We start from the raw sequence: 16,862 nt of genomic DNA on the forward strand, positions 1-16,862 counted from the left end.
ATTTTTCAAAATTTAAATTTTAAAATTTTGGATTTTTGGGAAAAAGGTTCATGAAATTATGAAATGTGTCGTAATTCAAAAAAGGTTCAGGAAATCATAAAATGTTCACGGACTCAAAAAATGTTGATAATTTTATAGAACTGTTCCAGTATTGTAAAAGAATTCACAATTTCACAATTTCAAAAAAAATATTCAGAAAATATAAAACATTCATGATTTTAAAATTGATCATGTATTCAAAACATATCCTTGAATTCGAAGAAAATGTATACGAAATTTAAAAAATGTTCACGGAACTTCAAAAAATGCAAGGTTCTGCATTATACAACATATTTAATCTTACCATGGTGGTCTCCTCTACATAAATTGTAGGTGTCGCCTTTAGATTAGAGCACGGTGACCATCAGGCATACGTATTTGATGAACACTAACCACATTACGACAATCCTTGTCAAAAGTCGTTTACCCTATAGCGATGCACCTGTGTTGTGCCAAAGTATAATGAAAAGTATATCGTCTTGGAATTGATCATTAGCGATGATGAAAAGTACGATAGACAATATGAGCATCATAAGCGATGCTGATGAAAAGGAAAAATGGCAACAAAATTAAATGGGTAGCTAGCTAGGAGCGTGCAAGATTTTGTTTTTTTTGGTTGCAACACACGGACACATTTTCTAGTGAATATATTATGCAAATAATAAGTATAAGATACATGTACTCAATCATAAATAAACACAACATGGTGAAGAGCAACTCTCATGGCGCTTGTCATCGGCAACTGCTATGCCGTCTCATGGCGCTTTGTCGACTTCAGCCTCGTGTCGTAGGGTTGGTCCCCACAAGCTTCTCTTAGGCCATGTTTGTTTCAGAAGTCCAATGACTTTTTTTAGTCTCAACTAAAAAGTCCCTAGTCCCTATCCGTTTGTTTTCATGGATTAAACAGGGACTAAAGGTCATTAGATGGCATGCAAAAAGACAATGTTATCCCTAGTAATATACTAGAAGTTATTAAATGACATGTTAAAAGTAGTGACACTGTTGGAAAATGTGCCAAAAAAGTCCCAAAAAGACACTCCCATAGGGACTTCTTCCTTTAGTCCCAAATACCCCATTTTAGCCCCTAAAAGTCCCTCATGTTTGTTTCACATGAGACTAAAAGAGACTTTTTTTAGTGCCTACACCAAAAAGTTCCTGGAAACAAACACCCCCTTATCTGCTTGAATGCAAATCAGAAAAGAGGAGAGGGGGGAGGGGGGCGAATGCCCCCTGCCCACCTCATCTTAGTGTTGAAGATATATTTTGTTATGTATCTAAGCAAATCTAAGAGAAGTAATTTGGGAGGGGGGGGGATACAAAATAACATTAAAACTTGACGTAGTAAAGTGGAGCCCCGCTAATGAGGAGAAGACCCAATGAAATCGGTTCGTTCTGCGGCCGGGTTAAGTGGACACTCGAGCGAGAGAAGTGGAGCTTTGGGAGGGGAGGTTGAAAGAGGGGAATGCTCTCTCTCTCTCTCTCTCTCTCTTCAGTACGAGGAGTAGGATGTGGAGATGCTTTGGAAAATGCACATCATGCTATTGTGACGTGCAAAAAACAGCGACCACTTACAGAATAAATGTGAAAAGTCTGAAACTGTCCGATGAAAAATTACTGTTGCAAAATATAAGCTTGTACAAAATCCAAGTTCTCCTTTTCTATTTTTATTTTCTTTTTCTTTACAGCGACCACTTACAGAATAAATGTTTTCGATTTTCAAAAAATGTTCGGGATTTTCAAAATTTGTTCTTCAAATTCGAAAAATATTTTTGTATTTTTCCATAATGTTTTGGAATTTCAAAATATGTTTAGGATTTTCCGAAATTGTTCTTCAAATTCTATTTTTTTTATGTTTAGAAAAGGTTATGTATTTAAGAAAAATGTTCTAGAAATTGAAAAAATGTTCTGAATTTTTAAAAATAGTTCCTCAACTTCGGAAAATGCTTTTGTTTATTAGGAAAATATTCCCGATTTTCAAAAACTCTACTGGGTTTTCAAAAAATATTCTTCAAATTCTATTTCTGTTTTTTTTTCTAAAAAATGTTTTGGGTTACAAAAAAATGTTTTTGATTTTCGAAAAATGTCCGGGATTTCGAAAAATGTTCTCGTTTTTTGAGAAATTCACTGGGTTTTCAGAAAATATTCTTCAAATTCTGTTTCTGCTTTTTTACCAAAAAATGTTCTGGATTTTCAAAAAATGTTTTAGATTTTCATAAAATGTTCGGGATTTCCATAAAATCAGAAATGTCAACGTTTGTTTGTTTTTATAAAAAAGTAAAAAACAATAATGGGAAGAAAAACGTTCTAAAAAAGAAAAAAGCAGAAAAAAGAAGAAGCGACAGTTTCGCGTGCTTACTGGGTCGGCCCAGTCAGGGGTCGCCCTGTGCGTGGGAGAGCGGCAGGTAGGAGTTCCCTTGGGCTTTTCCTATTTAGCGCTGCAGGCGCCGGCCCGTTACTTTATATTTTCATACACTGGCTCCTGCAGCGCCCAGCGCTGTGCGGTCCTTTACTGTATATATTTATATAAATTAGCAAAAGAGCCCGTGCGTTGCAACGGGAGAGAAAATAACACACGCTCTTAACACAATAAAAGACCTTAATAGGTCCATGTCTTTTAGTTCCAAATGGCATCACATTTTAAGATCCCTCTCTCTCTTTCATTTTTAAACACATATTTAGTTTTGATGTCTACTTTTTTTATACAGTCTACATATTTTGTATGCATCATGAATATTTTTTATATACATGTTTGACATTATCCAAATACACGATTAACATTTTCGAAAAGTTATATATTTTTATGTCTACTTTGTTCCATACACATGTTTATTTTTGTATATGTTTTTCTTATACATCGAAAACATTTTCTATGCACATTTAAAGTTTCTTAAATACATGATCAATATTTTCAAAATAAAAGAGAAGTATATTATTTATGATCTCTACGCACTGTACATTATTTTGTATATATGAAAACTTTTTTGTTTATAAGTTTGACATTTCGTTAATCCAAGATTAAAATTTTTGCAAAGTTTATGCCAAAAGAGAAAAAATAAAAAACACATAGAAGAACTGAAAAAAGAAGAAAAAAAAAGTGCTGAAGGCTGGCTAGGCCATCCCAATCGGGCAGCCATGCGGTACCGAATGAGAAAAGGTGGGAGAAAGAGGGTTCAAACCGTGGTTTCTCGGGTGGAACCTAGAGCGCCGAACCAGTTGAGCTAATCATATACTTCTGATGAAATAGCGGGACCGCGTATCTTGAATTAAATAAAAGAGCTGAATCAGAGTTGAAAAAACCAATCAGTGTTTTCCCTTACCGGTGGCAAAAGGGGTAATTCACGTAAACTTTAGGGGTATTTTTTATAACGGGCGACAGAAGCTATATTTGCTTTATTAATTGGTAAAAAAACAAATAAACATTCGCAGGGATTCGATATTTGCTTTATTAATAGGTAAAAAAACAAATAAACATTCGCAGGGATTCGAACCAACAACCTGGTTAGTCGAGTTTCCTTCGTCTAACCACCACACCAAGGAGAAGTTTCTACTCAAAATTAACTTTCAAATTTTTTTATGACTTCCGTCTCCTTTTTCCTTTTTTACTTTTACTTTTTTCTTCTCTTTTTTCGTTTTCTGCGTGTTACTGTTTTCGTTCTTACTCGTTTCTTTCCTCATCACTTTTTTACTATCCTAAATGGCATGAACATTTTTGAAATAGAGGATTTTTTTAATTTGATTAAATTTTGTTTGCAAAATATTTGTACTCTTTTTATGAAATGGTGATCTATTTTTAAAATTTAATTATATGTTTCTCAAACTCGATGGACTTTTTCAATTTGATGAACTTTTTTCAAAATTGATGAACTTTTCTCAATGTTTATGAAAAAATCAAATTTGATTAACTTTTTTTAAATCTCGTGAACTCTTTTCAAAGTGTATGAAAAAAATCAAATTCGATGAATTTTTTCAAATCGGATGAACTTCTTTCTAATATTAGGTGAACTTTTTCCAGTTCCGTGAACTTTTTTAAAAATTAATGAACTTTGCTCAACGTTTGTGAAAAAATCAAATTTGATTAATTTGTTTTTCAAATCTGGTGAACTCTTTTCAATGTTTATGAAAAAATCAAATTCGATGAACTTCTTTCTAAAATTATGTGAACTTTCTGCAGATCTGTGAACTTTTACCAAAATTGATGAACTTTTTCTAGATCTGTGAACTTTTTAAATAGTTGATGAACTTTTTTTCAAATATTTTGATGATTTAATTTTTTTTTGAGAACTTTTTTTTCTAATTTTGTTTTTCAAAACCAAAGAACTTTTCTTGAATAGGGTAAGTTTTTTTTTGCATGTTTATGAACTTTTTTTTACGAAATCTGAGAAGTTTCTTTTTTTAATGAAAATCATGTATGAGCGGTGAAGATAGTTAATAGAAATTTAACGATGCATTAATTCATATGTGGCGGCATGCCTATTGGTTACCGAAAACATTTAACGTAGTGCAGGTCGCTAGGTCGATTCTCTGCGCGAACAAAAAAATTTTCGCGCATTTTCTGCAGTTCCCCGTCGTGGGCCGGCCCATTTCGAGCTGTAGTGAGCGCCCCTTCTCCTGATGGGTGCGGAAGGCGCTGACTAGGGACTCCCGTTCCCTTGAATGTACTGTCAGGCGAGTGATGTACAAGCGTGGCGGCTAAACGGGCCGGCCCTGTTGAGCCGCGTGGGTGGTATTGACGTCTTGTAGGATTGGCACCCAAGAAAACGATTCGGCCCACACCCGTGCTCGCCGATCCACAGAAAACGCAGCTCTAGGTTTCTCCTCTCACGCGCCCGAGCTCCCACTCCGCCGCCCGCCGCCGGTCTCCGTCGCCTCCCTCTTCCCCGAGCCGCTCCGCCGCGACCCGTCTCCGCACCAGCTCTTCTTCCCTGATTCTAGGTACGTATGTGCTTGCACACACATGTACAATCTCCCGCTCGCGCGTGCGAGGTGTGTGTGATTGATTCCACCGCGCGCGGCGAGGCCGGCTCCTGCTACTGAATCCGCGTGCTTGACCGTCCGAATCCCTTGACGCCCCTTGCCTAGTGCGGGGTTGGTTGGGAATGGTTCTTTGTTGATGGCAGGATTCGAATTCGCAAGCGGACCATGCATTTGCAACACCTGCTGCTGCTTGCGTTTGCCATAGTTTTCCACGTAGTTTTTAATCTGGCGTATAATTCTAAGTGGAAACTGCCGGTTGGAATACAGCAGACACTAAACAAATGAGCACATATATTTGTTTGTAAGCATTTTTTTTATCGCGACAATTACTGTCGTTGGTTATATGTTCCAAAAACAGAGAACACTTTCTGTTGACCCCAAAACAATATCCACTTTCAACATTTATTTTGTCACATAATAGATGAGAATGGGAAATCGGGGAAAGTAACTTTGGATCCTATGACCCATATTGTTTTTCCTGATACTGTATCGGACAAGTTCATGTAAATAACCGTCCCACCAGATGTTTCAACTTACTTGGGTATGTTAAATTTGATAAGCAAGTTCAGTGAGCGCACAAAGTGAAATTATGAGTGTAAGTGATTCAACAATAGGTGGAGTCACTCTAAAAGGACCGCGGGCACAGTTGACAGTTCGTCACTCTATTGTCGTACCTTGATGATTAGTTTTTATTGTGACTGCTTTTCTTGGAAAAAAAAAACCTTGTAACTTCACAACCTCTTTCTATTTGACTTGTTCTCAAGTACGAATGACATCTTATTTTTGTTATAATATTTATTTTATGATGCTCATAACATCTATGATAAACAAAGTAAGAAATTGCACAATATAAGTTAAAAATCGCACAATTACAGCCTGTGGACTTTTCATCAGAAAATAAGCTAAGGGACAGAAGAACCGACAACACGATTTCTCAGGGCTTCTCTGTGCTGCAGCTCCTGTGGGTAGAGAAGCTTAAACTTTGTTCCTGGAGAAGTCTAGGCTGAAAATAACTGTCCTTAAGTATGTTTTATTCATACGCATTCCCTTCTCGGGGAATAAATGTCTGAAACATTTGCGTGTACTCTGAACTTCTATCTCATCATAGTAATTCATAATTTGCTCCATTTTCTTACTTTGATGTTGTGAATATAGGGTGGAAGTACTGTCTAAACCAAGAGCTCAAAGATGAACAAGGGGAAGATTTTTAAGTTAGCCAAGGGATTCCGAGGAAGGGCTAAAAACTGCATAAGAATTGCCAGGGAGCGTGTAGAAAAAGCATTGCAATATTCTTACAGGGATCGGCGCAACAAGAAAAGGGACATGCGATCTCTCTGGATCGAGCGCATCAATGCTGGTACACGACTCCATGGGGTATGTATCTATTTACACACGAGGTTTGACAAGGAAATGAGTTTGTTGCATTCTGATTTTTTTTCCTGAAGAAACCAAGCATAATATATTAGGATAACAAAGTACAAGTTGTCGGGTTTCTAGTTCTGCACATGTGTTTGATATATATTCTGAATCGACTGTCCAGGTGAACTATGGCAACTTCATGCATGGACTGATGAAGGAGAATGTCCAACTCAACAGGAAGGTACTCTCGGAGCTGTCGATGCATGAACCGTACAGCTTCAAGGCCCTCGTTGATGTATCCCGCACTGCGTTCCCTGGGAACAGGCCGGCTGCCAAGAAGGAAGGACTAGCAAGCATTCTATAGACAATCCCTCCCTTGACAATTCAGTTTGCTGGTTGAAACCTACCAAAGCCTTGTGATGAGCTCATGTGATGTGGGTATGTATCACATCACGGTTTAGTCCATGTTATTCGGTCTGTTGGCCTGTTGAACAGAGGGTGCATGTACTGTACTTGGTGCGCTTCTTTTTCTGGATAATGCGCTCTGTTTACCGTCAATAAAGAAAGATCTGGTCATTTTGGGAAGAAAATATTCCTTGTTTTTATCTGAAGTCATTAAGTCATGTCATCCTTGAATACCCACTGCCTGTGGATTTGTAACCCTGCTGCTTTGAACTGCTTCTCCTGGGGATCTTTCAGCAGCCAGAAGCTATGATTCTTGAGTTCAAACTGCTGTTATCATGTTATATGTAGATATGAGTAAATGGGTAAGGCTGGGAGTGATCTTCTCCAGACATCGGTTGCTAGCATGTCTGATTTGATAACAAGTTAGTAAATACTACTACAAAAGATACTGGCAGAAAATAGTTGGAAGGAAATTGTACTGAATGAAGTATAAAACAAGTTGTACTGGCAGGAAATGCTCAGGTAGTTTTAAGTTCTCTGGCACACCCACACAAGGACTCGAACAATCGTACGGTCCACACACACATCATCATGTATCTAAATTACTACAAAGTTCAGCACAGACCGCCATTCCATGCATAGTCACGCGCGGCTGATATCAGTTGTCGACATGAGCCTCGCCGCCGGTGACTGGGACGCCGTCGCCGTCTTTCTTCACCTCATTCGATGCCGGCTCCTCCTCTGGCACAGTACCACAAAGAGGCGGGCATCCAGGCTTCTTCTCCTCGGCGAGACGGGCTCTGCGCCAGTGGTCCCTGGTGTAGAGGTGATCCATCATGCCGCCCTTGTCGCAGCCGTGCACGCCGCACAGCCCGCACGAGAGGCTGCCGTCCGCCTGGCGCAGCGTGACAAACAGCTTGCCCTGCACCTGGATGATATACTCCTCGCCGGTCACGGCCGCGCCTCCGTCCATCTCCACGGCTTCCTCTTCCTCGGCATCGGCTTTCTCTTGTTCATCAGCTTTGGCAGTGCCGTCTCCGGCGTCAGGGGCGCAGACCGGGGCGGTGACATCCACTTGAGGCGTTGCCGATGACGCAACTACCTCCGTCTCTCCCGTTGCTGGTTTCTTCACGGAGTCATCGCTGCCGTTGACGACGATGGAGGCGGCTTCCTTAGATGAGCTGCCGATTGTCACCGCCGCGCCTCCGTCCATCTCGACGGCTCCCTCTTCCTCGGAATCAGCCTTCTCTTGTTCATCAGCTTTGGCAGTGCCGTCTCCGGCCTCTGCTTGTTCATTTACTTCCATGGGCGCCACGGAGGAGACACGGGCGGCACCATCCACTCGAGGCTTTGCCGATGACACAACTACCTCCATCTCCCCCGCTGCTGGTTTCTTAACGTTGTCATCGCTGCCGTTGACGTCGATGGAGGTGGCTCCCTTGGATGAGTTGACGATGGAGGCGGCTTCCTTGGATGAGCTGGTGGCGGCAGCAGCAGCCTTCTTCACCTCCTGTCCTGCACCAGCGTCAGCGGTGGCCTTCTGTTTGTTGGTGTGCTTCCTGCCAGACAGGTGATCCCGCATGACACACTCGGACGGGGCCTTCACGTTGCAGAGCTCACACAGCAGGAAGCCGTCGTCCAGCCGGCGCACGCCATTGGCCTCCATGGACACAGTTTCTGATCCTGACCCGTTGCCATATGCACCGACGCCAACCGCGGCCGCCTTCGCCTTGTTGGTGTGCTTCCTGCCGGACAGGTGAGACTGCATGACTCTCTCCGACGGCACCTTCACGTTGCAGAGCTCGCACAGCAGGCTGCTGCCGTCAACGCCATTCGTCTCCATGGGCACCACTTCTGATCCTGGCCCATAGCCACCAGCAGCGACGGCCGCCGGTGGTTCCACGGCCTCGCACTGCTTCTGCTTGGCCTGCTTGGAGATGTGCTTGCTTCCCTCGAGGTGGCACATCATGGTGACACGGTCGGGGGTCTTCACCTTGCACACCTCGCAGAAGACGGACCCGTTCAGCTGCACCACCTCGCACGATATCCCGGAGTTGGTCACCATCTTGAACTTCATCGGCGTGTAGCCGCCTTCCACCTCTGCCTCTTCCTCCGCTTCTCCGGGCGCAGGCGAGGGCACCATCTTCATTTGATTCACGGTGCAGGTCAAGTCTTGCTTCTGATTCTTGCTGCTTGGCTCTGCTGAAAGAGTGGATGCGGCAGGGACAACATCGGAGCTCTTCCGCTTGGCTGGTAGCAAGGCTCCTGATGCATTTGGTTTCGAGCAGACCTGCGTGAAAAAACACAAACCCGACTAAGCGAACATTCGCTTAGGTTACGGAGACCTGAAGAGCAGAGGCAAAATCCCATTTCGAAACAAAAATGATGTATTCAAAGTTTCAGACATATGCCCCTAATGTTTTGCATAGCTTTGTGCTAGTGCCATCTCAGTCCCTTTTCTGTCACTCTCTCCTTCTCTGACCATGTGATGCTTCATGTTTTGCTCTCTCTTTTCAAACCGTTCTAATCAATCAACCTTGGCTGGTTTTTCCCGATCACGTCTTGAAAAATGACAAGATGTGAAAATATAATGGCGGGTAAAACGTACCAAGGTTGATCGATTCGAACCATTCGAAGGGACAGTGCGAAACCGAAACATCACATGGTCAGGGAAAGAGAGATTGACAGGAAAGGGACTGAGATGGCACTGCACAAAACTTAGAAAGACACTAGTGGCACATCCCTGGCTGCAATATTTATAGTGGAATTTCCTGAAATACCAAGTTTTTGAAGTGGCATTGACAACGAATCTATGTTTTTGAACTAAAACCACAACTAGAATTATGTAATGGAGGGAGTACATCTCAACATTATACGCCCTAAAAATATGTGTATAAGTTTCAGCAAAATATGACTCAAATCATGCAATTAGGGATGCGTACAAGTATGGGCGTGTAAACTTTAAAACTTAAATATGACTGTATGAGATGTATATAGAAAAATGATAAAATGAACAAGAACGGTGTAAGTTACAGGTCATATTTATGTTTTATAAATTTTAGACGCATATACTTGTATACATCCTCTATTAGTATGATTTATTTCGTATTTTATCAAATCTATGCCATACTTTTTTAGCCATAGAAGGCTATAGGGTTCATATGTTCCTAGGTTTAGAAAATCCCTTCTCGCAAGCTCCCGTGCTTCTCGCACCTCTTAATGTTCAAAGATAATGGAAGAATGCAAACATTTTACTCCGTACTAGACTAGAAACTAGCACCAAATTCATTTGTAAGGACATGTAAAATTTGTTTATCAGCAATCATGGTTTAATAGCCTTTGATACCTCTTTATGTTCCAGAAATCATGATACACTTTGGCCATGTATTATTACTGGGTTTGCAAAAGAACGAGCACTTTACACTTATAGGATCAGAATAATACCTACTTTCAAGCATATAAGACCCTCTCCAACTTTGAGCCTAACTTTAACAATAAATTTGACTAAAAACTGTCAGTTATATGCCACAAAAACAATAGCGTTCAAAAACTGCTTTCAGCTAATAAAACAGTGATATATTTTTTGTGGCATACAACTCATATTTTGTTACTCCCTCAGTTCCTAAACATAAGTCTTTTTAGAGATTCTATTATAAACTACATACGAAGCAAAATGAGTGAATCTATATTCTAAAATATGTCTATATACATTCATATGTAGTCCATACTAAAATCTCTAAAAAGATTTGTATTTAGGAACGAAGGGAGTAGTCAAATTTGTAGTCAAAGTTAGGCTCAAAATTTGAGGGGGTGTTACATATTTGTAAGGAGGCAGTATTGTGGTCAATAAATGAGTTGGAAAGAACAACTGATTCAACTAGCCTCATAGGAAATTATGAATATTATAGTTAACCACGCTGCAGTAAAACACATAAATTGTTTTGTTGAACTTGGGTAGGGTTGGCAAAGTCCAAACCATATTCCTTACCCCATCCGGCTTATGCAATGCAGTCTTCCTCATATGAATTTTTCCTTTGAGGTGATCTTGCATGTTCTTCTGGCAGGTTGCTGTGATGCCGCAGACCGTGCAGTTCAAACTCAAGTTGTCACAACTTTTTTCAACGAAAGCCATCGATGTGACACCGCCACCAGGGTTTTTCCCCTTGGCCGGTAAGGCTGCCGACCCATCTACCTTCAAGCTGAACTGCATCAAACACAAACTCTGGTCAATTCTTTGACACAAGTAATCTTATCTCTCGCAAATGACAAAAACTATCAACAACATATATACACCATCAATGGATCTATTTCTACTATTGAAAGGAAAGAAAACTTGTAGAAGGTTAGTACAAAGTTATTGGTATTTGGTAACAAGATATATATATACATATCTCTCCAGATATATAATTTTTCGAAAAGGTGTGGTAGCACCGGGGGGGTCCGGACGCCCCTTTATCTGCGTGTCCTGAGATTCGTGCGGTTGGTTGTCTGTCAAGCTGCAGGGTGTTTGCAGCGGCAATATGTGCTTTATCAGGCGATTTGACGAGCTAATAGCCTTGTCTTTATGTACGCGAGTAGGTCATAGCTTCACTGTTCATTGTTCGACAGGTGTGCCAGGCATCCCACTGTTGTTAAGAATCAAAAGCTGTGCTCACATGCAGAGAAGCTATGTATGTTCATTGTTCGACAGATGTGCCAGATCCCAGTGGACACCCAGGAGCTAAAAATCCAGAAGCAGTTGAGACCTATTTATGATCCTCAAAATGTGTGATTTACTGGTGTTACAAGTCACACCTAACCAAGCCACTCTAGCTAGCTGGGCTGTTAAATGTAGATAATTCAAAAATACTAGTGAATACTGAATATAACGACATTATCAGTAGGGCATGGTGTCAGCAAAAAAGAATTGTAGTAGCCTGGGCTATGGACTCGAGCCCAGACAGCATACGTGTTCATGTATTCAAAACAAAGACGAACTCATATATACTTGAATAAAAGATGCAAGGCTAGTACAAGTCAAAACACAATTCAGGTCAGTTTGATTCGGAGATCCATATAACTTATGTAATAGCAAGATACTACGATGCTTTTAACATCATCTATATATAACGCTTAACAATTCAAAAAGTAGGTCTCAATTCTCGTTTTCAAATACAATTTTGATCGTTCTATCTAATTTGTTGCACCCAAAGAACGTAGATTCCAAGTTAATTAGTTCCCCAATTAGATATGGACATCGCAAATTCGCAGTGAAACATATGTTTTGCATTTTGTAACTTCAGTACAGAATTGAGAGTAGATAAAACTGAGATGTGTATATATGTTGTACTCCTTCGTCCCAATATAAGCGTCGCAGTTTTAGTACTAAATTAGTACAAATCTTATACTAGATCAACGATACTTGTTTTGGAACAGAGGGAGTAGATAAAACTCAAATGTGTATATATGTTGTATTACCGCATCCTCCTCTGGGTGGCCTGTTCCAGGTAATGGTTGCAGGTGTTTAGCGGCCTTCTTCAGGTGGCTCTTCCCTCTGAGGTGCTCTTGCAGGGCAAGAGCACTGGTTGCCGTCATGTTGCACACCGTGCATGTCAGGTCGGGCTTCTGCTTCTTGCTGCTTGTGGCCGCAAAAACAGCGGATGCAACAACAGCATCAGGGTTTTTCCGCTTGGCTGGCACGGCCGCAGATGCGTCTAGTTTCGATCCGGCCTGCACAGACGACTGAAGAAAAACACACATATATTGGAATAGCCAGGGGGTAAAAAGGAAGGAGCCGGAGGCCTAGAGCGTGTGGCGAAATTATCCAGATTCAAAAGGTTGAATCCTGATCCGAGCAGCGAACCTCGTGACAGATCGGCGCCGTCTTGAGCGTTTCCGACCCGCCGGCCAGCCCCGCGAGCAAACTGGCGCGCTCCTCCATGACCTCACGGCGGACCTCGGCCTCGAGCGCCATGGCCTTGGCCGCCTCCGCGTCCTCCCGCAGCATCCGCTCCCTTATCATCTCCTTGGCCTCACGGCGGCGCAGCTCGTCCGGATCGGACGGCGGCGGCGCCGAGCTCTCCCCGTGGTACCCCGCGCCGTCGCCGCCGACGGGACCGTCGTGCACACGCGTGGCTTCGCATGCACCAAGGCAACAGGATGATCAGCGGGGAAGAGAGAGACGAAGAACCGATCAGGAGAGCATCGGGGAGGAGAGCTCACCAGCGGTCTCGGAGTTGGCCGACGTGGCCGCGGTCCCCGTCGACGGACAGCGCTCGTCGCCGGCGCGGAAGTGGAACTCCATGGCGAGGCCTCGTGATCTGGGGTTCTGGGGGGTTTTCCTTGGACCGGAAGGCTTCGGTCGGTCCTGGATGTGTGTGCCGCTGCGCCTGCTCCGGAGAAACGTATGTCCTGGACTATAAATGCTCTAACAATGTTGGATAGGATTACGGTAAAATCCAAGATCCCTACTCAAAGATGGAAAAACATAGGAGTAGTGTTTTCTCTCTCTCTTTCGAATTAGAAAAACATTTATACACGGTGCGTTGGTCGAACCGTTTCGGTCGGATGCACCGCGTTCGTCCGAACTAAGCGAATCGCGCGTGTTCCCTCTGCGCACGCCGTCGTCGTCCCCTCCCCCCGCGCAGGCGTCGTCGTCGCGTGTGTTCCCCCTACGCACGCCGTCGTCGTCCCCTCCCCCCGCGCAGGCGTCGTCGTCGCGTGTGTTCCCCCTACGCAGGCCGCCGTCGCCCCCTCCCCCGCGCAGGCGTCGCCGCACGCCCTCGTACCTTCGCTGGCGTCCTCTTTGCGCAGGCCACCGTCGCCCCCACCCCCTCACCCGTAGGCCGTCGCACGCCCTCGTACCCTTCGCTGGCGCTGCTGCAAAACCACCATCGCCGGTGCTCGGGCCGAGCCACGGGAGATGCCATGACTGCCTCCTGCCATGGACGAATCTATGCGTATGCATCTATTAAAAAACAGCTACAAGCGGTGTGCAAAAAGCTTCAAACGGCATGAAAAAAAAAAACTTCAAGCGTTAACGGAAATTTTGCTACAAGTGTTGGCATGGTGAGCTGCAACCATGATGAAAAATGCTACAACCATTATATAAATTTGCTACATCCGTAATTTTGTTTTGTTACAAACCGTTTTGTTCTTTGCTACAAGCGTTGGCATGGCGAGCTGTAACCATGATGGGAAAATGCTACAACCATTATACAAATTTACTACATCCGTTATTTTGTTTTGTTGCAACCGTATTGTTTTTTGCTACAAACGTTGACATGGACGAGTTACAACCATGATGGAAAAAATGTTGTAACCATTATACAAATTTGCTACATCCGTCGTTCTGTTTTGTTGCAACCTTATTGTTTTTTTACAAGGGTTGCAACCATGAGAGCACGTTGTTGCATCAACGGAGGTTAGAAACGCACGAAGGCGACATAGGTGAGTGCGGCGACCGACGGTGAGGGTGACCAGCGGTGAGGAGGCGAGGCGGTCGGCGAGAGCTGGGGCGTCGGCCCGTGCGAGGCGGGCCTCTCCCCTTTCCCGTGCGAGAGATTGAAGATAGGAGGTTGGGGACGACGGGATCTGACGGCTCGGGGGACCAAATCTGACGGCTGGAGCTCGACCGGCCCAACAATTGGGCCGACGCGTCGGCGCAGAGTGTTGCCCTTCGAATTAGGGTTACAGAGCAGTTTAGGCCCTTTTGGAACCACAATAGACTATGATAATCTGGATTATGAAGATAGATTATATAATCTGGTTTATAAAAATAATCTAGGTGGGCATGTTTGGAACCTAGATTATATAAACTGTAATCCGGATTTTACATTGCATAATGACATGTCTGCCCTTTGTTTTTTTTACAAAGAGGAGGGTGACGGTGGTACAAATGTAATTATCTTCAATTTTACAAGGGTAATGGATGATTTTAGCTGGGTAGAGTAGATTGTAAGTTTTTAATAATTTGTCCATTTAATATTTATAATCTACATCATAATCTGTCTTATTTGAAGATAGAATCTCTCCTTAGTAATAAAGCAAATTCGGTTTCTGGTCGTCCGTCATGGAGATTACCCTTAAATTTTGCATTTATTACCCACCATGCCACCGGTAAGTAATAGAAAACGTTTCAGAAAGCAAAAAAATCTTGAACTGGGCCGGCCCATGTAAAAACCTCCTATATTACGCTCTGCACGCTGGCAGAATATCCAGCACACCGTATGGGCCGGCCCATGCACAGGCGCCTGCTTTTAGTTCCGTTTATTTATTTATTTTCAGTTCTGTTTTAATTTTTTTATTTTCAATAATTTAGAACTTCAAATAATCTTTAAAAATTTAATAAACTGGAAATTATAAATCAACATATTTTAAAAAATAAAATGTTTGTGACTTCAAAAACTGCTCGGAGTTTTGTAAAAAATTATCGCATATACAATAAAATATTTGTACAATAAAAAAAGTCCATGATTTCAAATAAAATTCCATGTTTAAAAATTATTAAAGACATTTAACAAAATGCTTTCTTATTCAAAATATATTAATGCATTAAAAAAATGTCCTAAAATTTTAAAAATAGCTAATGCCTGTTTTGATAGTTTATTTTTTTTATTCAAAATTTTCCGTTCCATTTTTGTTTATTTCTAATTTAAATAATTTAGAATTACAAAAATATTTGTTTATTCAAAAAAAGCTTCATGCGTTTCAAAAAATGTTTGTGAATTTAAAATAAAATCCTTCAACAAAAAAAATATGTTCGTCTTTTCTTGAACTGGTCGCCAATTCAAAAATATATATTTAAACCCATTCGAAATATAAAAAATATTCACGATTTTAGTAAATGTTTGTAAATTGTAAAAAATGTTCTCGATTTTAAAATTGTTTCCATATTTTTAAAATTCTTCACGAAAGATCTAATGTATGTAGTTAAACATTAATACTTCTAAGTCTTTGTGACAATATACCTGTGTGAATTTTGAAGAATTAATTGTTGGATGGATCAAATTATTATTGTATGTTTTTTAAAAAACATTAAAATTCAGAATAAGTCTTTGAGTTACCAAGATTTTTGACAACCATGATATATATTTTTTGACAATGTAAAGATTGCTTCAACTTGTGAATAAATTTAAAAGAAGAAACATTTTCTTGCATTTGTGCACAAAATTTTAAAATCAAGCGATGATATATGAACATAATGTGGTCATCATCATTGGAGATTATGTTTTTATCTTCCGTGGCAACGCACAGGCCATTTTGTTAGTAGATTGTACTGAATTATATAATCTAAGTGGTTTCATACAGGGTCTTACATTGATTGATTGATTATTACCATCTCTAATCAGTGAGTCGGTACGTCCTTCCGATAGGACTCCTCACGATCTCCCCTCCCCACGGGCCTCATTTTTATTTCTATATTTCTTTACAACCAAAAAAATCGGCAGCCTACTGATTTTTATCCAATCAAAGGAGGAAATCTCAACCCCTAATTTAGGAATCCGTACGTTGTTTCGGTAGGACTCCTCACGATCCCGCCTCCCACCGAACACACCTCCCCCACGGATCCGATTTTTATTTCTACAGTTTTTTTACAGCCAGAAAAATCAGCAATCCATTGGTTTATCAAATCAAAGGAGGAAATCCCAACTTCAAAAAAAAAAAAAAAAAGAGGAGGAAATCCCAACTCCTAATTAAGGAGTCTGTAGGTTGTTTCCGTAGGACTCCTCACGAACCCCCGTCCCACCGAACGCCCCTCCCCCACGGACCCGATTTTTATTTTTACTTTTTCTACAACCAAAAAAATTCGGCAACCCATTGGTTTTTATCCAATCAAAGATGGAAATCTCAATTCCTAATTAGGGAGTTAGTACGTCGTTCCGGTGGTACCCTTCACGATCCTCCCTTCCCATGTGCCTAATTTTTATCTATACCTATATATACCTAATCTACACCTAATAATAAAACGGCTATTGCTTACCTCGGAAAACCCACCGCAATATTCAACCCGCGCTCCATCATTTATCTGCAACGCAAAAAGAAAAACGACTCGCTGCAAAAATTATACCCGTACGCATCGCCTCCTCCCGTCGATCCTGGGCCAC

At 41.7% G+C, this 16,862-nt stretch overlaps 2 protein-coding genes across 2 annotated transcripts; one reads left to right on the forward strand and one right to left on the reverse strand.

The window, feature by feature from the left end:
- The first annotated feature begins 4,809 nt into the window (after positions 1-4,809).
- LOC123448883 (50S ribosomal protein L20-like) lies at positions 4,810-6,962 on the forward strand. Its single transcript, XM_045125921.1, has 3 exons — positions 4,810-4,971; positions 6,169-6,387; positions 6,554-6,962. Exons 2-3 carry the CDS (start codon positions 6,202-6,204, stop codon positions 6,734-6,736), a joined length of 369 nt encoding a protein of 122 aa, XP_044981856.1. The 5' UTR covers positions 4,810-4,971; positions 6,169-6,201; the 3' UTR covers positions 6,737-6,962.
- Positions 6,963-7,236: 274 nt separating this feature from the next.
- On the reverse strand, positions 7,237-13,162 carry LOC123448875. Its single transcript, XM_045125909.1, has 5 exons — positions 12,979-13,162; positions 12,620-12,891; positions 12,235-12,498; positions 10,766-10,981; positions 7,237-9,067 (listed from the first exon to the last, which is right to left on the reverse strand). The coding sequence occupies exons 1-5, from the start codon at positions 13,058-13,060 to the stop codon at positions 7,436-7,438; spliced, it is 2,466 nt and encodes an 821-aa protein (XP_044981844.1). The 5' UTR covers positions 13,061-13,162; the 3' UTR covers positions 7,237-7,435.
- Positions 13,163-16,862: the final 3,700 nt, after the last annotated feature.

This window comes from Hordeum vulgare, chromosome 1H (assembly GCF_904849725.1).
Source record: "Hordeum vulgare subsp. vulgare chromosome 1H, MorexV3_pseudomolecules_assembly, whole genome shotgun sequence".
Lineage (NCBI taxonomy): Eukaryota > Viridiplantae > Streptophyta > Magnoliopsida > Poales > Poaceae > Hordeum > Hordeum vulgare.

Bases quoted from the DNA above. Each gene is read 5' to 3' on its own strand.
- LOC123448883 (XM_045125921.1), top strand. From the start codon at position 6,202: ATGAACAAGGGGAAGATTTTTAAGTTAGCCAAGGGATTCCGAGGAAGG. The intron at 6,388-6,553 runs GTATGTATCTAT...TCGACTGTCCAG, and splicing joins CTGGTACACGACTCCATGGG to GTGAACTATGGCAACTTCAT.
- LOC123448875 (XM_045125909.1), bottom strand. From the start codon at position 13,060: ATGGAGTTCCACTTCCGCGCCGGCGACGAGCGCTGTCCGTCGACGGGG. The intron at 12,499-12,619 runs GTTCGCTGCTCG...GTTTTTCTTCAG, and splicing joins CGGCGCCGATCTGTCACGAG to TCGTCTGTGCAGGCCGGATC. The intron at 10,982-12,234 runs GTAATACAACAT...TGTTTGATGCAG, and splicing joins GCCACCCAGAGGAGGATGCG to TTCAGCTTGAAGGTAGATGG.